General features: G+C 34.0%; 1 protein-coding gene across 1 annotated transcript in view; it reads left to right on the top strand.

Annotated features, from left to right (window-relative positions):
• LOC147071790 (uncharacterized) overlaps positions 1 to 22,691 on the top strand; it is a 114,330-nt gene that overhangs the window by 2,161 nt on the left and 89,478 nt on the right. The window contains exon 2 of the mRNA XM_085946399.1: positions 13,319 to 13,665. Within this exon, the coding sequence (XP_085802525.1) occupies positions 13,319 to 13,665 (347 nt within the window). The remainder of the gene's footprint in view (positions 1 to 13,318; positions 13,666 to 22,691) is intronic.

The raw sequence follows: 22,691 nt of genomic DNA, 5'->3' as shown, positions 1-22,691 counted from the left end.
AAGGTTACCCGGCGATACCTATCACTAATTTAATTAAAAAAGGAACCCAGAGCTTAACAGTATCTTAGTCGGCACTTGCTATTACCGGCACTGGGACGACTGGACGCCGCACTGTCGAATGAAATAACGTTCATTAACGAAACAAATAGACGTTCGTTACGATATGATATAGAAAGTAGACGAAGAAGTTTAATAAGTTATATCTACTACTTAGTAGTTTCAATTGATTTAGCTGTTAACATAATGTTTTTGATTGAAGATTGAGAATTATTATGTCTGACGCTAAATATAAAAATAAAAGAACTCTCTTTTTGTTGTTACTTAAACATAGGTAGGTACTATGCACAATTAAATCATTATTTACGTGTATTTACATATTTACATTCTTACCAAGTTTAGTAGTGAAATATACCTAATATAATAATATATAAGTAGATATTAAGTACTTATACATTTTTAATTTACCTATAATTCACGAACGTCGATCGAATTTCATTCGATTGCGTAGCGCCCAGTTGTCCCGGCGCCGAGTCGTCCTAGACTCCTATTACCTACCTACCTATTTGTATATCATTGGTGCCCATAAGGATAATTTTTCTTGAAACTATTCCTTTCCTTAGAGCAATGTTTCGCAATTGTTTTTAGTAACCTTTTCATATTTTATACAATATTTATTTTGGTAACCTCTTATTTAATTTCAATTTTAAAATAGCACATAAAAGATTTGCTGCAGACGATTTTTTTCTTGCCCCTGAAAATTTCTTCTTCAAATTCATGTTGTGTTGGAAAATAGTCTGGCACTTTTCCACAACTTATGCCACTTACGAGTCAGTGAAAATATTTAATTTTTCGCATTAAAAATGTTTAAAGTTTTTCCTTGAAAGGATAAATATCTATAGGTACTTAATGAATTTTGTTAATATGTCAGCATGATAATTTTTTACCTTTTAAAATTGAGATAACCAGAAAGAAATGTTTGATTTACATCTATGATCCAGAAAATAATATGCCCACCAACTCATGCTGCAGTTCAAACATTCTAATGTGAATTTTACCTCGTGATGACACCGGACATCTGAATGCAAATAACACGGCGGCCGATTAACACATATTATATTGGAATAGGTACCTACCTACGTATATTTTTTAGGATTAGCGCGACTGAACCTTAATCAAAACTAACATACCTAATCTTAACCAAACAAATTAATAGTCTGGACTGTTTCGTCCGACATAGTTTTGAGTACGATTAAAATATTTTTATGGTCTTATCCAATTTTTTTGATAAAACAATATCTTCCAAAAATTGGCAACCCTCGCGGAACCCCATTTAGGAAACTCGGTGTTTCTTTTCTTATTTATTATATGTTGGTAGAATATCAATTATTATATTCCCTTTGTGTAGGATACCAATTATTATGTATTATTATAAATAATTGCAAGATAAAAAGAACTTTTTATATAAAACGTTTTTAAATTTTCTGTTGAATCATATAAACTTGATTTGACTAGCTTAAACGATCAAAAAAAATTGTACTTGATAGAAATAATATCTACTGAAATGTCACTTTGACATTCATATTGATTTCCACAGTAACGCACGTATATATTAATAATTTAGTTGCTAGGACCAATGACATTATTAATGGACGACGCACTCAATACAGTAGCTAGCAAGTAAATTCGCATGTAGGTATAGGTAGACGTCACGCAATTTCCATTATGCGATATCACGCATCAGGAATTTATAGCAATATGACCTTTATTGTAATGGCGTTAGAGCAGTGTTTCTAATGTCAATGTTCATTTGAGCGAACCCGTTCGGCAGACCCAACAAAAAGCATCAGGAATTTATAGCAATATCACCTTTATTGTAATGGCGTTAGAAGAGATTATGCCATTCGGCAGACCCGACAATAAAGTGAGTGTCATTTTTTTTCCAGATGATTCGTCCATATTAATGTCATTGGCTAGGACCATCCGCTTAGCAACCAATAATGGTGTCGAAATAACTTTTCATACAAAACAGAATTAACTGAAAATGAATTCAATTCTACTTAAAGATGGCTAAAAGTATTTAAAAAATGCATTGGCATCGTGTTCTGATATATTCTAAAAGATTCAAATGTCTAGTTAGTCGGGAAGTTAGTTAAAAATCGATTGCAAGATTTGTACCGCACAAATAAGAATCCGAGCTAAGAAAAACGTTGCAAAAATGAAATTGGTTTCTCCACCCTGTTCTACCAGAAAATATTCTTTCATTAGAAATTGCGATTGAACATACATAACGTGAGTTGCAATTGTGTATTTAGAGTGTTTAGACATACATTTTGATTGTTGATGTGATTGTCTTTAAATGGCCAATTAAAATAGATTTTAATTAGTGCAACGCTCAACAACTTATGGTCGACTCTAACGAACGGATGTCCTATCCACTATGTTCTATCATAACTACAATAATTAATGTGGGTTCCTAATTAAACGTCATATTCAATTATTAATTAGCTAGCTGTGCAATTTTTTTGAAAATAAAACCGTATAGGTAGAGTACCTATACGCTTCATAACTTTGCACTCCGGCTCTAGGATGGCAATGATGTAATACTTACGCTGAAATATTTTTTTTTATATATTATTATTTATTTATTACTACATATAGGTACCTACATCATGGCCCCACATCCTGAAGTGGGCCTCCAGGCCGCGATATTTGACAGGCTAAGGTTAAGGGCAGTTTAATGTTCTATATTAGTGTTTCCCAAATGATACTCCGCGGAACTCTGTGTATTTTTAATGTGAAAATGAAAATATATGGTATTCCGTGTATTTTTTAGCAATTTTTGGTATTTTAAATAAATTATCTGGAATTGTCGGCACTCAGCGTCATATTAGGAAGCGCTGATCGCGACCCTCTTTTCTGATAGCCAAGTTACATGTGATCCTTCGCCATGTTGGGATAAATAGTCGTTTTTATTAGTCAGGAAACACATCATCATCATCAGGGGCGCGTCAACCTTGTGTGGGTCCTGACCTTCTCCGACAGTTCCCTCCACCTGTTCCTATCCAGTGTGGCCGCTTTCCAATTCGGTACCCCCAGAATACGGTAGTCACTGGCAGCTCCATCCAACCAGCGAATCTTTGGCCTGCCTATTCTTCTACGCCCTATTGGATTGCTGGACATCACTCTCTTTGCCGGTTCATTGTCATTCATACGGTGCACATGACCTAGCCATCGCAGTCTAACTATCTTGATTGATTGAACTGCGCTGCAATCTTCGTACAGCCCGTAGAGCTCAGCATTATATCTTCTCCTCCAATTGGTGCTGTCCCTGATCGGTCCATATATACGGCGGAGAATTTTTCTTTTAAAGATGTTCAGGGCTCGTTCATTTCGCAGAGTTAATTTCCAGGTTTCCGATGCGTAGGTGAGCACTGGCTTTACAAGTGTATTATAAAGAGTGCTTTTAGTTCGGCGAGATAGTATGCCGGACTTAAAATGTCTTAAAAGTCAGGAAACACACTAAGAGTAATTATAATATTTTAAAAAATTCGCCTTATAGTCTTTTTTACTATTAGAGCTTATAAATGTACGGTGTTTCTATCTCACTTAACTGGTTGACCTGCCACGCCGGGCCCCTTTTAAGTCCGGGCCCCCAGGTTACAGCCCTGTCAGCCCCTCCCTCCTTTGTAGGGACCATGATCTACATACATTAAGGTCATTCATCAGTGAAACGGCAAATAATTTTCAACCATAGGCGCGACGAAATTTTGCACTCGCTCCCATTCGGAGAGAGAATGTAGAGCTGGGAACACGTCATTTTGCTTCGTGATGGGGACGGCCGTAATAATTCTTAAATCGTGTAAAGATGACTTAAAACGTTACCCATTTACTTTAAAAAGAAAACGTGTCAATGAATATATTATTATTGTTACTGATAAAACAATAAACAGAACATTAAATGGACACATGTTGGATTTATAAGACAAATTATATTTGGTTTGACATGCCTCATTTGCACCGACGATCTTTTTAGACCGTGTCTCAACTGAGGTATGGCCTTAATACAAGTGAATATCATTTGATCTAATTTTATGCGAGGTTATCAGGCAAAGAGGCGTATTATAAGTGTAAAGTTATTAGGCGTACCTACGAGTACCTACCTATACTCTATGTCTAACTGGTAAATTAATAATAATAATTCATTCATCACTATCAATTTCATTACTAGGTACCTACCTACTACACTACTATCACTGGGTCCACATAACCGATTAATAAGATATAAATGGACGTAGGTAGGTACTTATTTCTGCAAAAAAGATTAATTTGAAATTATGTGGGATTATTTAATTTTATAAGTATCTTATCAGATGTTTTAATTAAAATAATTAAATAATCACACATATTTCTGAAAATAATCGTCTCTCAAATATTGAATTTTCTCAGATTGTCACACGTGTGGGTTGGACTTTTTTGTAGAAATACATCCAAATGTGAAAGCCAGTTTCCATGGACTAAGGTTTTGTAGCTAATAATACCTAAAGATGGCCTATATATTTATTATTTTATGTCAGTTAGGGCATAAAGTCCAAATAACACAAAGCGTGTCGACTATCTTCGAATGTTGAATGCGCATTTCGTTTACACGACACACTATAATGCGTGTTATGATGGAGGCGTAATTATTATTTAACACGTGCTTAGGTTTATCTCATATTTCTCCTCACTCGAGATCCGTAGCCTTATACTACACCCGGTAGGGTAGGTCTGTTCCCATTAATTATTTTTTGACTGGGCTTTACCTCATTAGGTACATGTCGTAGGACCATGGCCTCCAAAAGGGGGGGCTGACAGGGCTCTAGCCTAGGGGCCCGGGCTCAGGGGGGGCACGGCGTGGCGGGTCAATCACATACGTAAGATAAACACGCTATTTCACGAGGGAGAATTTTACATTAAAAAAATGAGGTCGTTAGAAGCATTTTCATTGTTTTGTGTTGATACTTGAGAACTACAAAACTCAAGTAGATGTAGTAAAACTACAAAAATCACGAAAAATAAACCAAAGGCCCTTCCTTTTACCTCTAACACAATTATGAAAACGCTTCTGTTGTGCGTCACACATTAAACTTAGCGATATGTAGGGGGGCCCGCCAAAGATTCTGGTCGGGGGGGGGGGCGTTTTAGGATGTAGAAATACATCCAAATGTGAAAGCCAGTTTCCATGGACTAAGGTTTTGTAGCTAATAATACCTAAAGATAGCCTATATATTTATTATTTTATGTCAGTTAGGGCACAAAGTCCAAATAACACAAAGCGTGTCGACTATCTTCGAATGTTGAATGTGCATTTCGTTTATACGACACACTATAATGCGTATAATGTGTATTATGCGTTTAGATTTATCGCATATTTCTCTTCACTCGAGATCCGTAGCCTTATAGATACTACACGCGGTAGGGTAGGCCGTTCCCATTATTTTTTTTTTTGACACAATTATGAAAACGCTTCTGTTGTGCGTCACACATTAAACTTAGCGATATGTACGGGGGCCGCCAAAAATCCTGGTCGGGGGGCCCGTTTTAGGATGTGGGGGCCATGTGTAGGACTGTAGGTAGTGTTTAATATAGAAAACAGCAAATTAGGTAGATGGTTTTGCAAATCTTGTTTCATTCCAATCGGATTTAGTGATTCATAATATGATTTTTTTGAGCATGTCCGATCCTAATAAGATCATAACCGGGCCTCCACAGAATTTGTAAGATTTTTTTACGAGGAATTGACGTTGGCCACTTGCTCAACCTATTAGGTCCATACTCTGACTTCAAACGCAAATTGAAAAACAATATGACTTGTATTTGCCAGAACCAGGATTTGTACTTTATTTTATTTCTTATAACCTACTTATAATAATGTACCAAATACATTTACCCACAACAAAAATAAAGTTTACGAAAGTCTTCAATGTTGATTTTACTTTAGGTCACTACCTATCACATTTGAGTAAAATTAATAGAATGATAGTTTAAATAAAAAAAAATCATAAAATATTTAAAGTATGTGTCGAATTGTAACAATTGACTTAGGTATATAAGTATTGAGTATAATAATTGGAACATATGGAAGTGAATAAATTATTTTCATATAACACCTTTACATACCTACCTATAAAGAAAATGTAAATGTAGCATGTAAGTAGGTAGGTATACCTAACCTGAATATGAATGAATTGTAGGTATAATAAAGGAACCTGTGGAAACTACCTGCTTTTTATTCCATAAGTCGGTATAGGTACCTACCTACCGATATATTAAAATACGTAGGTATAGGTAGGTAGGTATAACTCTAATAGGTGCCTACCTATGACTCATTTTTTAATGTTATATGCAAGTACCTAGGTAGCAATAGCGAAGGGTGGAGGTAGGCTGTTAAGATCCGCCATAAATAGTGATAAGTTTTTCATTTATTATACATAATATTTGTTTTAGATAGGTACTTATTACATATATTATCGGTTCATTTTTTTAAATTCATTAAACCCTGCCTTACCCAAACTATAATAGATAAAATATATTAGATATTATATTTATAAAATATCCAAAGTTATGTATGATTTAATTGCACAATTTTTTATATTTTATAGCATAGACTAGTATTTTTTGACTAATTATCAATTATGGCTTGACTTTCGCAAGGTTTAAGTATTTTTTAAAACTTATCAACACCGTCTGTAAATAAATTGTATGTAGTCTTATTTTAATGAAAACAAATACGTATGACTGACAAGTTTAGTGTGCACTAATTATGGCGGATCTTAACAGCCTACCTCCACCCTTCGCCACTGGTATGTAGGTCCTACATACCTGTTATAATTTTAGATACCTACATATTGACAATAAATTTGTGTGAATAAATAAAAACATAAATTAATAAAAATCCATAGCCATGCAATCATAGCGAACGCGATTTCCAATAACGGGGATGAACGTACAATCGTCCCCAGAGGAACTGTTACATACTTTTATCTCTATCCTGCAGTGAACGGAAAGACAATTTAATAATATGGGCACATTGCGACGTGCTTTCGCAAAATTATTTAAATAATATGTAGGTACCTAGGTAGGTAGGTACCTGCATATATATATATTTTAATTATAATTAAAGTTTATAATTAAAGCATCATACGTCGATCTCCTTCCTTAATTCCGAACCCAGTTCCCCTACTGACCGAAATTTAAAATATGAACAATTTTGTTCCAAAGATAAACCCCGCGGCACAAAGTTTCAAAATAATATAATAAACATCAATCTATAATAGAATCAGGATATAAGATAGATAATATTTACCATAAACTTTTCATTAATCTGTCAAAGATTTAGGTAGAAAGGCATTAGGCAATTATGTGAGTGTATGAGTGTATGGGCATGGGATAAAAACTAACTTTTAAAAAACCATATTCGATCATAAGAAGTGGCGATTTTATTCGACGCAGATGATGCAATAAATTCGTCAGAAGATTCAAAAGGGGGCCTCGAAACAGTTTAATAAGTCATACAATTATTACGTAAATTATCCAAAAACTCTACATGTTATTTTATTGTGATTATTGTCACTGATCCGATCCTATGAAGATCATAATATGGGTCTCCATAGAGTGGAGGTTGTATTAACGGCCCACATGCTCGTCATAGGTCAAAATTGAGTTTTTATTGTATTTTCAAACCATGATCCTGGACACTCCTTAAACGTTGTAGATAATCTTTTTTTTATCTTTATTTTTAAGCCTTGTTATCCTTTATATTTATTTTAAACATTTTATGACTGCAAAAAGTATTTTTATTACGTAAATAGTGTTCTTTTAAACCTCTCGCTCTAATGTTTTAGAATATAGTCATATTTCAGTACATGAATGTGCAGCGGTATTAAGACTTTTTACATTTATTAATTTTTAAACGCATTTATAAAACCATAAGTATAATTTATAACGAGATAATTTTAGTAAAATATTTACGATAAAAAATATATTGATAATCTCTGTGATCCCAAATTTGACAAGAATTAGGCATTTTATTATTCAAAGAATAGGCAAGATTAACACATTTGAAGATAATTCTAAAGATATTAATTATAAGTAATGTCTTTGACCATTCAAGTGTGATAAACATCTTACGAATAATGATTGCTTTATAATAATTATTGACCTAAGAAAAAGGTAGTATTTTTTTGAAATACGACATTTCTATTGGCATTTCCCATTGGTTTAAGCTACATCTACAACATACGGCCGTAGCCATAAATTGACAATCATATTAGCGCGCGTATTCGAAAATGTACCAAACCGAAAAAAAATCGTTTTTTATATGAAATATATATTTCACAGGTAATAGAACGTAATCCAATTAACGCCATTCCTTTTGTCATTCCCCAGTGGTTAAGCTACAACATACGGCCGTAGCCATAAATTGACAAACTATAATTAAAGTAGGGAATAAAATGATATTGACGCGCGTGTTTGAACATGTACCGTTTAAAAAAAAATAAAAAAAAAATCGGTTAGGTACATGTTCAAACACGCACGTTAACATAATTTTACTCCCTACTTTAATTATAGTTTGTCAATTTATGGCTACGGCCGTATGTTGTAGCTTAACCACTGGGGAATGCCAAAAGAAATGGCGTATTTAAAAAAAACACTACCTTATTCTTAGGTCAATAATTATTATAAAGCAATCATTATTCGTAAGATGTTTATCACACTTGAATGGTCAAAGACATAGCTTATAATGAGTATCTTTAGAATCATCTTCAAATGTGTTAATCTTGCCGATTTTTTTAATAATAAAATGCCTAATTCTTGTCAAATTTGGGATCACAGAGATTATCAATATAATTTTTTATCGTAAATATTTTACTAAAATTATCTCGTCATTAATATAACCTAATTATATTAAATTGAACTAATCTAAAATATATCTTAAAATGCGTGCATCGATATCAAACCTATCTCCCAGCACGAAATTAAAACGGAAAATATCAAAAAGACAAAAAAACAATTTTGATCAAAAAAAAAAAAACAGAAGAAATCATAGTAGTGTGAATGAACACCAGTTTGCCAGCGGCGTGCGATTCGCTGTCGACGGGACACAGCCGACGTTTTCAACAAACTCCGCCCAAGTTGTTACAAACTCGCACGCCCCACCGATCGAGATACGGCCTTCTGATTGGCGTAAATCTAAAATGGTCGCGCTGTGATTGGCGAGGAGGAAAGGAGGCTTTGGCGGGCCGCTGGAAAGGCTCTGGTGGGGGTGCGGGCTTGGGGCTTAAGCGGTTTAGTTGCGAAGGAATGTTCGTGCGGGGATGTGCGCAGTCCGTGGCGTTGTCGAACGGTTTTTGATTATTTCGTGCGCAGACAAATTAAATAATAACACATCCTACATACAGCTTCCGAAAACAAGTGTGTTTTGACAAGTTTTAATTTGAACCGGTTAACCAAAGAAAAGTGACAATCTGCGTGATTTAAAAAAAAAATATTCGATTATTTTTTTGCTCAAGAAAACAAACAAATAAAAACAACTTTTAAAAACTGTGTTCCTGCTATAGTGTGTGATTCAATATATCAAGATGTTCTAGGTGCCTAATAATTTATTTTTCTCAGTTATAGGTTGTGTTTAATAGGTAGGTGCATGTAGGGCAAAACTAATGTTAGCTACCCACCCTATTTTTTAGAATTTATTTTTGACATTAGTACCTACTTATGTGTACCTTTTACCTACGCCCCATATATGTAGGCAAGTAGGTGCTACATATTATATTTATAGATTCATCCATGTTTACAATAAATTCTGGATACCTAGATACCCATAATTATTTATAATAGATTTTTTTAAATTAATAAAATATCATTAATTTTTAACTGAAAATTTCAATTGCCCAATAAGATACATACCAACCTACGTATTAATTTGGTAGGTTTTCAAATTAAGCAGGTGGTAAAATATGCATATTAGGTATTGAATAATGTAGTTAGCTATTATTACCTATAGGTAGGTAGGTACATATCAACCCTTATTCTATCAACTTCCTATTACTTATAGCTCATAGCGATTAAACTCCATTTTGGTACATAGAAAACAAATATTGTCTAAGCCCTAAATAAAAATTACCTGCCTAGGTAATAGTATTATAAATTATATTATAAAAAATACATAACCAATAACAATGATTGAGATAGTTTTAGGTAAGTTTTTCGTAATGTTGCAATTGCACACGTAGATACCTAGGTACCTATTCAAAAGAAGAAATAAACATGAAGCTAATTTATTATCAATAACTTGTAAGTAGGTACCTATAGGTAGGTTACCAATACCTATTAACCTACTCATAGATAGACTTTTATTATAGTATGTTCCCACTTTTACATAAAAAGTACAGACAGTTTATATAAAAATTTGGTGATTTGAAAATAATCTGAAGATTCAATTCGAAGAGATCAAAACTATTTTTCCTAGTTCGCACATCTATAGGTACCTTGTGACAGTTTTATTTACGCGGATGTCAGAGTCACTAACAGGTTTGGAGGTCCCCTTGCAAAAAACAAATGAATGTGCGATAAATAGGATTAGGTAGTCCATTAGGTAGTTAAGTAAATGTTACTTATAAACATTTTCAGGATGTTTTCTGATTTGATTTACTGTCAGATTCAGAATAATTAAAATAAAGAATTTTTCTACTTCCTGACGAAGCGACTGCTTCATCTGCCAAAACTGCCACTGTTTTATAGATGATGGTAGGCAAATGAATAAAAGTTAGGTACACAAGTAAAATTGTAAGAAATACAAGCGAGCAGAAGTTGTAGCCACCCTTTTATGAATAAAATAATTATTTAATAGCTACAATTATAATCAGTGACGTAACAGCATGACTGAACGTATCAAAATAGTTGGCCGTTATTATAATGTGACACGCAACGTGGAAACCGAACGTTTTGTATGAAAAGTGAGTGGATTCTTCGCAGGCAGACACCGTAACCATTGGGCCACGGACCGTGCAGCGCGGATGCAAGAGAGTGAATGTGGGATGTTGATTTTGTTACTCGCATTAGTAAACTGACGATCGCTCTTAATTCATCACGGATATAGAAAATCAAATATTAATTTTATTCTATATTTTTATTTTGTCACTATTTTCGTTTGCCGCCGCTGAAGTTTTTGCTAATCGTGACAAATTAATTAAAATTATTGTTTTATTATTTATTTTGTTAACCCCCGCCACTGAAGTTTTGAAACATCGCACAACACTATTGAATTTGTAAATTTAAATTAAATTAATAAAATAAATAAAAATTAATTTGCAAATTAAATGAATATAATGTGTCTGTAGTATTATGATGTAGGTAGGTATCTAAGGATATTAATACAGAGGCGTAGGTAGGTTTACCTAGATAGTGCATAGTTTAATAAGAAACGATATGAGTCTATCATTTTATAAATTCAATTCATGAAATGTTATATATATGTAATATACCTATCTATAAGTACATTATGTTAGGTAGATATATAGGTGCAGTGTGCAGTAAATAAAAATTAAATTACCATGATACTTAGATACTAAACGGAACATAATACCTATAGGGTGTTTCACAGCGGAGGTCGTATTAACAGTTTTTCGTTTTACGAGAAAAACCGCCAAACGCACATTGAAAAACGACATGCGTATTTTCCACGACTCGGGATTCGAACCCAACTACTTTATAAGCCGACACGTTACTGCTCGACCATCGTGGATATGGGTGCTCACTTAGGAAATTAAAAATACTCTTAACATTAGATTTATCGTTAGATAATCATTAGATTAGATTATTCTGTACCTACATAAATAATATTAAATATACTTTGTAGTATGAATGTAAGTAGGCAGGTATTTAGCTATAATAGGTACCTACTCACGTACCTATAGCCCACTAATAGTCTGAGAATAACTCACCTATGGTAGTTATTTAAAAGGCCTGCTTAATTACCTACTTATCTACCCATCTCTGAAATCAAGGGCCTATTCCGTGGCTGGTCAAAAGTGCTTGCTGTGTTTTTCAATATTTTTTTATTCAGTGGAATATCTTAATGGGTCAGGAAAGTGGCTAACAACTATTCCTTGTGAATAAAGGTCTGCTTTAAATAATGTAGGTATTTCCATATAGCAACTGAGCTTACGTGCAAACATGATTTTTAAAAGTATCTAAATAGGTGGGTACCTGCCTACTTCATACAAATTCTTAATACCTACCTGTTTACAATAATTATTTTATATCTACCTTTGTTACATATGTATAATAATTATCATAGATACATGTTAAATAGGCCAAAATTAAGCTGATATAATCTTAATGAAATTCGCGTAATTAGCAATAAAATACAACGAGGTACCTAATTGGATTAAATTCATAATAAAAATTATCGTTTTTTTTCATTTGCAGAAAACTCAAAATGCGTGACAGAAACGAACGTAAAATGCTGAAATCATTTCGAAGAAATAACCAAACAAATGGATATTACGCTTCTTCAATATAAATGAAGATTTTTTATATATAAAAAAACAACTTTTGTGATATTAATTTTTAGTTAGTAAATAATATATTTTAATTTATCAACAATACGTGACGTTTTTAATAATACATCCTTAAATAAAACGAACTCAATAACCATAAACAATAACTACTTAGATATTTACCTAAAAAAAGTGACAAGTTTTGAAAGAAACAATTTAATCTTTATAACAAAAATGATTGTTGACAACATTCAGGAATTTTCACATAAACATAATTAATTTCCAGTGTCAAAATAACAGAATTAAAGAAAAAATATATCTATGGTTTCTGTGTAATGGTATGAACACTTTTTAAGAATAATATCAAACCTAATTTTGATATAATTTTATAGAAGAGAAAAAATCTTATTCAAAACCAAAATATCCAGAAGTCAAACGACTGGGAAGCATTTTATTATGCCTATTGTTACATACGGTTTGAAATCAATGATATGATATCTTTATAACCTAATTTTTGAATACACAGAATCAATAAAAATTGGAACCTCAACCAATTTAGGAATCAAGAAGTAATTATTTATTTATTACTGTATTATTCAATTTATACTTGATTAATTACTTACTATCTCTATAATTTCTGGACGGTCTCCTTAAGCAAAAATTTAGAACGTATTTAAATGCAGTAAGATAAATTTTCCTGAATTGATAAATGACTACATAGTATAAAAGTGTTTGGGAGAATTAAAGACTGTCTCCAAGCTGCCATCATTTCTTGCAAGTTCTGTGTCGAATAGTCCAGAAGTGGCTCTCGCAGTGGCCACGGGTGGCAGCGGAATCCCCGCGCCCCATCCGATGACAGTTCAGGCCATGCCTCACCACAGCATACCAACGCCGGCGCGCTCCCGCTTCATGATCACCGACATCCTGAGCGAGGGCGGGGGAGGAGGCGCCGCGGGGGTCACCCAAGCGCGGCAGGGGCACCAGGGCCTGAACTTGGGGCTGCATCACCATGGGCACCATCATCTCAACCAGCAGCAGTTGCAGCAGCATCACAATCGGCTGGCTGCGGGGGATGAGAGCGAGTCGGATGAGAGTCATCATGACAATTCAAGTGTTTGTTCGAACGGTGAGTGACTTTATTTTTTTTAATGTAAGTACCTTAATTAACTATTTAAAATTGTTTGTCTATGTAGGTATATTTGTAAAATATAATACCACGACGTATTAGTAGAATCGTATGGTACTCATAAGTAAGAATGACTTGGTAGGTAGGTAGATTGATACATCCGTCAATGTTATCTACCTAAATACTCCGTTCAGTAAGACACTTGTTTAGTTATCTAAAATTAAAAAGAAATGATTATTAAGTAGGTAGCATTGGCGAAGAGTGCATGTTGGAAAAAAGAAAACGATAGGTAGGTACCTAACAGAAAAATTGCCCACCTGAACGGCAGCGCTCGAAATGGAAGATGTTACAAACCGGAGCGCTCGGCAATTATTTTCCGAAAATATTTACATATTTAAGTATGTAGCTATTATATAGAAATGTCAAGCTCAGACCGTCAAACTGAGTAACTGTCTTTAAACTTGTGGCATGCAGCATAATATTGTCGGTGACGCTGACGAAAATCGAGACTTAGGTACCTACGTCACGTTATATTTATATTATATATTTTTTTCTATAGCTTCATTTTACTAAGTTTCGTATTTTAGTATCTACTTGTAATGATCCACAAACCATAATGCAATATTTGACTACTCCACGAGACGGAGCGATAATCTCCAGGATTTTACGAGCAGAACCTGCGCTCCGGTGCGTTCCAGTCCATTTCGAGCGCTGCTGAACAGTCATGCTGACGGGGCTTAATTGAATTGTTTTTGTACATCATTTTAATGATTACGAATAATATATTATGATTGGTTTAGTTTTATTTTTATTCATACAAAATGAATGATTTTTATAAGCATTAATTATTACATTAACAGATAAACCTATAGGTAGGTACTTATCTATTTAATTCGTGATCAAATATTTGAATCTCAAATCAACAGTAGGTATCCACCATACAAATAAAACCGCCATTGGAATCCGTTATCCGTAATCATATATAGGTACCTACATACTGTTATTTCCATACACATAACACATTACAAACATACAATTTTATTTTTCTGGTAGGTACCTATCTGATACTTTTACTGTAAGCTGGGTGCTAATAATTATTAGTTTGATTTGGTTTGATTTCACCCATATTTTTTTAAATATTGTAAATAATATCATCCATAGTTTTTTGTATATTTAACCGCGTCTAGCAGGCTTGAATAGATATTGGAGAAATTTAATTCAATGAAAAAATTGAATGTCAATATGTAATTTAAATAACCACACAATTATTAACCACCTAAATTTCAGTTTTTCTACCAATAATAATAATATTTTAGTGCTAATATATTCTCAAATTGCCGATGATGATTTAGGTATTTACAGATCAAGATTAAATGTTAATTAATAACCGTTTGTTATCGAGTAGTCGCTATTGGTATTTTAAGGTACCTAACTGCTTAATAATCGCTTAGTAAGAAGATTTACTATGGCACTGATGTTAGCAGCTTAGTGTGGTTATCTTTTTGCCGATGATTTAAAAAAAAATCACGCTCTCCGTCTAGATCAGGGGAGGGCAAACTGCGGCCCGCCGGGTATTTTTTCGCGGCCCGCCATCGATAATTGTACTTGTGATTACGAATAACTTTTTTATAATTTAAAAAAAAATATTGATAATAGATCATAATTTGAAGAATTTGTTGTTTCGTAAATGTAATATCTCAGTACGTATTACTTGCGTCTCGTCTCACAAAATGTAACCACGATTTTCTACGTTGAACATCGATTTCAATAGATATTGATAGAGTACCGACAGAACTACAACTCGAGATTATTAATCTGCAGTGTGACACTGATTTCAGAGAATCGCATCGTCGTGAAGAAATCTCCAAATTTTACAATGCCCTTAATTCAGACAAATTCGGCCAACTTAAAGAGTAGGTATGCAAGAAAAATGTTCGTTATTTTTGGATCAACCTATATATGTGAACAAACATTTTCGATCATGAACCTCAATAAAAATTCTTTACGATCAAATATCTCCGATGCCTATTTACTAGCAGTTTTGAGAATATCAACTACAAAATTCACCTAAATTAAAAAAAATGTTCAAAAATGTACAACAGTTTCATTCTTCTCATTATTTTTTTTGTAATGTTTATTTTTCGTGATAATAGTGATCTAAAGATGGCATTTTACTTGCGGCCCGCCGCTCATTTTGAATTCTTGAATTTGGCCCTCCATCCAAAAAGTTTGCCCGCCCCTGGTCTAGATATTACGGTGTATTCTACCGATGCCGGGAGATTGAATAATCTTTGGTGTCATTTGCAGTGACGTCCCGAGACAAAATGCCGCCCATAGGCAGCGCCAAAATGCCGCTACATTTTTTTTTATTAAGTTTTTTTTATCATCCTTTTATGACTCCAATATCTAAGAAATTTGTTGTATGGATACATTACTAGCACGATATATAGCACTACATATAATTTAAATGCCGTCTCTGCTTCAATAGACAATATTGTGAGTCCACGGTTTCAGATACATTAAAAAAAAACAACTGACAACTTCCAAAACTGGCGAGTGTTTTGGCGAACTTTTTAGACAAAATTAAATATTACCTACCTATAATTCAAATATAATTCGCAAATCTGCACGTGTCATTGCTGTTCACCAAGGACGTGACGTCCAAGGACAACGGAAGTAAACTAGACATCGCGAACCCGACAAAAAATTTAGTCCTATTAAAATTTTTATAGTAATTACTTAATACATTTTGTTTCCAACCAGTGAGTTGATTTTTTTAATGGAAAGTTTCCGTTATTACTAAGTAGTAAGTATAGGTACCTAGTTACTTCTATATGCCCTATGATTCTCCTCGATTTGCCACCCTTTGTGTAACTGCCGCCCCAAGCGATGCTCAATCTGCCTACCCCCATGGGACGTCACTGGTGGGGTCAGGAGAGATGGGATCGACAAAATAATATTAGGGATGGGTGGACCAAATCCACCATACTTAATAAAAAAAATTTACTATTTATACACCGACAAAATATAAAATTAATTTGAGTAGGTTATGTGATTTACTAGTTGATACGTATAAGTCGAATAGTTAGTTAGAAGAAACCACTGATTTTAATGAAAGAATATCTATATTTTTTTTTTTTCGTCGTGTTCATTCGATTGTTACCGGGTACTATCCTCTTGAGCCAATGAATAAGGTAGACTGTAGAGCCATCACTGCTTACAGACTTTTATTGAGTTGTAAATAGTCCTCTTGGTGGATTACTAACATATATTTTTTATTACATAAATATAGTATTTTCTATATGTAACTCATACAGTGGATTAAATCTACCGATAACGTAATGGTGGAATATTTGTCATTTATCATAATAAAAACAAAACTTTGTTTAATACTTTTGTTCATGTGATCGACGAATAATTTTCCTGATACCTACTACAAATTCTTCTTCTACATACACACGGCAGACTACTGGTTTTCAGGATTGAAATAATAATAAATTGTAGCGCACCTTTCGAAAAAACCTGCATATCATTGCTCCGGGCAATAGACAAACCAACATCGAACCGACTCGATGAAAAAAATCGTTTTAACTGAATGCCTGATGTAGAGTAAGTATTAATTCGAAAATGGGTACAAAATTACGAGGATCAAAAGCAGTTAGGCGGAATTGTGAGTAGTACTTAAACGTTTGTCGATGTGAAGCTTCTGTTTTGGAATATAAACTATTAATAATGTGCTATACTTATTCAAATCGTTTTAAATAATAAATTGGTATTCTATACTAGCCTTCTGGGCATAGATAAATAAAAAAAACACTTCAGCTTAATTGCAACTATGTATCTTTCTACCTACTGTAGATACAAATAGGTAACTAGCTGCGTAGACGTACATAAATATCAACTTCAAAATATAAATGCTTAGGTGCCTTAAATTATTATATACGCAAGAAAAAGGGATCGGGTTTCACATATTCAAAATTGGTCAGAAGAAAGAAAAATGTAAAATAATGTCGCAATGATAAGATTAATGTATTTCGCTCGCAATCTCTATTTTTACTTTATATCATGTTAAAAATAAAACTAAACATTCATGTTGTGAACTAGTGGCGGGTTTAGGGACTTTGTGGTTCGATACACCATGGCCCCCACAAAGGGGGGGCTGACAGGGCTATAGCCTGGGGGCCCGGGATCAGGAAGGGCCCGGCGTGGTGAGTCGATCAGATAATTGATATAAACACACATCACAAAGTCAAATGGATGTATTAAAATATACAACAAATTAATACTAAATAAACACATCAATTTTACCGCGTATACCATTTGGAAAACGCAACTGTAGAGCATCATACTGCCTTTATCTTGAACGATCCCCTACCTTTTTTGGCGGACCCCCCGTCCGCCAAAAATCCTAGTCTGGGGGCCCGCTTTAGGATGTGGGGGCCATGCGATTCACTGACTGATTTTGAGGCCCCGCAACGATAACAAACAAACAATAAAATATAAACCATACATTCCAACTACCAACCTAAAATAACAATGATTCTCATCACTATTCAATTATTATTGAATATTTATGACAGTGATGAGTGATGATATATAATAATATTAGTGGTTTATTTTTTATACGTATCCGTTCGGGTGGTTATGATATAAGCCCTTTTGATGTTAGTTGCAGAGATTTGGTTATGCTTTGGGTAAAATCATATTTTCAATTTGTGAGAATTACGCATATTTTGAAGATGTTGGTAAGTACTATAACTTAACAAGCGTTTGACTGATTTGAACGATTTCGAGGTCCTTTTAAATATTCCGAGACGAATTGATTGCGTCATTTGCGTCAAAGAAAATCGCCATATTGAATTAGTAATTTGTACTAGGTATTTATAACGTGTTAAAATAAATACTACTTTTTCTCACACCTCACAAAGATCTGTATAATATATCCTTATTGCAATGTACGTAGTGTTCAGTTTTAAGTAGGTACATAGGTACTATACGTATTTTTATTACAATTCTTTTTAAAAATTACAGATACAATTTAATTATTTTCGTTTGTTTTAAATTAAAGTAATAATAAAATTGGCATCTTACAAATGAACGCATTTTGGAAATTGACTATTTAATATGTAAGAAAAACGTGGTAAAATAGGAATTCCGGCAGATAAATTTTTTGTAGTATTTTTTTTTCACACATTTCATCTGTATAATATGTAATACCTACGACAATGCACAGTAATGTAATTTAGTCTCGTAGTATATTGTAGTCTTTAAAAAAAATAAAGAATTAAAGAAAAAAGAGTATGCAAATAGGTACTCGATATCATAGTTACATACACCCTCCAGTAAAATAGAACTGTAAAGATATAGGGTGAAGGTATCATTTATTATTGAGAAAGGGTTAAAATCAATTTGAATAAATACCCCTTATACGAGACTAAGCTTAAAATACTTACCTTTAAGGTACGTATACTAATTAATAGTTAGTTTGATAGAGCGGGTATAATAATACATTAATGCAACATAGTTCGTATTATCTTGCTTGCCAACAATAAATAGAATATTACTTTAGTTACTTAAACGTTTGAAAAATACTTTACGGCTTGATCTAGAAAACCACTTTGCCAGACGTAGCAATTTGGTTCGAAATGTACTCGGCTGATATCCCAGCAGCAGTATGTATTTATTCAAATGAAGTTGATATCCTTCGTTACGTAAAGCGGTTAGCTTAGCGACTTTGAGCTATTACTTATGTAACATTGTATAGGCATAATTACGTACGCGTTTATTGTTCTTCACAGACCGGTCGAATGAAATGATCTTTTTATGTTCTTCCTTTGACAGTCATCATTATTGAACAGTGGTGAAGAGCGCCTGTTAGCGATAGTGCCCATAGAACGCGTCGAGCGGGCGAAGTCGGCGTATGAAGCGTTTATTCATAACCATAATCACACGTCTCTTGCCGCGCATTACCCTTCACCTATGTAATAAGCGGCCCAAGCAACACAAAATAATTATTATTACTGCGTCTCTCATAACAAAGCAATAAAAATATTATATTATTTCGGGGCTTGTAATTAATATTTACGACGACATTATTCAACCAGCGAAATATAGGACATGCAATAAAATTAAACAATGAGATCTCTGTTATTAAATAATGACTTCTCGCCCGTCGATTGACGACGCCGTCCAGAGCGTGATTTTGCTCGCTGTGTTCAATGAATGGACTCCATTGTATTTTCTTTCATTCGTATCGCCGAGAAGCGGTGATTCGCGAAAAAACGATGGTTCATGCGGCGGGCGCGTATAATGCGTCGTCAAATCCAGTGGGCGCTGGCGTATTTGATTACGTTGTATTTTCGTTGATTTACGCGCCACTTGTGAAATTTTGCGCGAGAGCCACACTTGCTGCGTTAAGTGGGTTTTACGCCTTAGAGGAAGGCATGCGATGGGTAACCGAAAAATAGAATTATCGACAATGACAGTATTAATAGACAACGCACTCAGCACAGTAGCTAGCAAGTAAATTCGCGCATAGCGACATTCGCACATGTATAGGTAGACGTCACGTGACAAAATTTCGCAATTTCCATTATGCGATATCACGCATCGGGAATTTATGGCAATATCACCTTTATTGTTATAACAGTGTTTTTAGTGTCAATGTTCATTTGAGCGAGTGATATTGATATTAAAATATGAATTATGCCATTCGACAGACCCGATAAAAATATCGGAAATTTATAGCAATATGACCTTTATTGTAATGGCGTTAGAACAGATTATGCCATTCGGCAGACCCGACAAAAAAGTGAGTGTCATTTATTTTTCCAGATGCTTCGTCCATATTAATGTCATTGATTATCGATGACAGATTAAATTAAATTAATGCAGCGGTAGTGTCATTAGTTTCTTATAAAATTTATAAGTTGACAAGGGCTATATTAAAATAATCGGTAATTATTTGCACAGCAAGATAACTAACACATATCAGTACCAGGTAGTTAGCTATTAGTTATGTAATTGATTTTATTTATTGGTTTTGTGTATACTTCAACATCATATCGTCTCTGTTCTGGCAGAACACACTAACTGGGGAATACTAGTTTTGAGTAATTTGACTTTGAAGTTGTTAAAATGTTTGAAATGTTTGAAATGGTCTATCATGTGAGTTTATTAAGTAATCGTAAAAAGAATGACTTTAAAATAAAGACTGTTTATTTATTAAGAAGGTTTTCAGACGGTAAAGTTTGAAATAAGAAACATTTTGGTATAACTAACTCAATATGTAATTTTTTCGAATTAGTGTCTTCTGCCAGAACAGTGACGATATACTTACATATTTTGGAATAAACAAGGGATGCGCCGCATCCATAGAATCTATGGTCCGCACGCCACTGGTAGATAGATATTGAACAGCAGTGGCGAAGGGTGACTTTTTGAAATAGGTATGCTGTGGCGATCAGAGATAAAGAGCACACTTGTCAGGTATACTTACGGGAAATAAGAAGATGATACGATATTACTACTAATTAATAATAGGTAGGTACACACTAATGACAACGACACACTAAATCGATGACATTTCAATAGCTCACTGACGATATAAAATTGAGCGATGAGTTTAAATTATGTATTTTTCAAAACATTTATAACTAGCCATTAGAAATCATTAGATAACTTTAATTTTTATTTTTAAAAACAATCTATATTTATGTGATTGGATGCCATAGATTTTTTTTTAATTATCTTATTTAGAACAAAAGTACTTACCTACAGCATTTCCAAACTTGTCATCCAAGGAAAGATGAAGAATAAATGTAACATAGGACGAAGTCGCATTTTGTGGCTTATGATCCTCCGTGATGAGTATCCAATATTCGATCGGATACGTCACAACTGATACAACACACTATTTTACTCTAATAGGAAGTACACACGCACGTGCTTGATCGATGGTTTTACGCTCATTCCAACATGTCTCAACGTGTGTACCACCTAACTCGATGGTTTTTTGTTCGACATCGAACAAATTGCGTTATCCGAAAAGATTGAAGGTCCGCAATTCTTGCTCGATGCAGTTTGAGTGAGGGAGTGAAGACGCACCGGCAAGGCTCGTGTGTCCTCGCTATCACTCGTGGTCGTGGCGGTGCGACGGTGGTCTCACAGCGTCTTGTGTCGAGTTGCTCGACTGTGTGGATGCAACGACGAGCATGCTTCCAAGTCAACATGCTCGATCGAGCAAGAACGTGCGTGGGTACTAGACTTAACCAACGTTTGCTCTCGGTTAATCGGATCCCTTTTGACATAAGTACTTAGAGTGGCGTTTGCATTAATACACCTACAGTACACTCTTCATCAACATATTATCACTTGAAAACGGCTTCTGCAACAAACCCGAAAAGTCGAGGAAGGAAGGAAGAAGAACACGGGGTTAAAGCCCAACAATCTATTATAATAATGTAAATCGATAACACTATTGAAAAATTATGTTTACCTGCACAAAATTGATAGATATAATTTGACCGTGATCATATTTTCAAACTACACAAAAGTTCAGAAATGTTATGACGTGTTGGATAATTTTTCAATATATTATTTAAATGACAGATGGTGCTTTTAAAATATTAATCGTTCGAATTTTGCATCTGTATGACATTGAAATACAATAATAATTACATTTCATTTTTAAGCGAATGGTTTCAAATATCAGATTACACGACAGATAAATGACATTGATATGTACATATCTATTATAATAGGTATCTAGATCGAGTATGTAGGATGAATATACCTATATTGTGTAGTTACATACGGAGACACAATGTACGAATGGCATTTATCCACCACAACGATTTAATTATTTAATATAAAATAATATGTAGAATTTAACAATATTAATTAGTCACATCATCTATTTTCCGTCTTACAAAGTGTTGTCTGCTGTACAGCATACACTCATTTCTTGTAGGTACCATGAGTTCATGAATTCGGATTTTATGGGAATCCACGTGTGCGCTGTCCAC

The sequence above is a fragment of the Rhyacophila brunnea genome, unplaced genomic scaffold (assembly GCF_057557595.1).
Source record: "Rhyacophila brunnea isolate RB1 unplaced genomic scaffold, BYU_Rbru_1.0 scaffold_2, whole genome shotgun sequence".
NCBI classification, from domain to species: domain Eukaryota; kingdom Metazoa; phylum Arthropoda; class Insecta; order Trichoptera; family Rhyacophilidae; genus Rhyacophila; species Rhyacophila brunnea.
The sequence above is the reverse complement of the archived record's forward strand: the minus strand, read 5'-3'. Positions and strand labels throughout refer to the sequence as shown.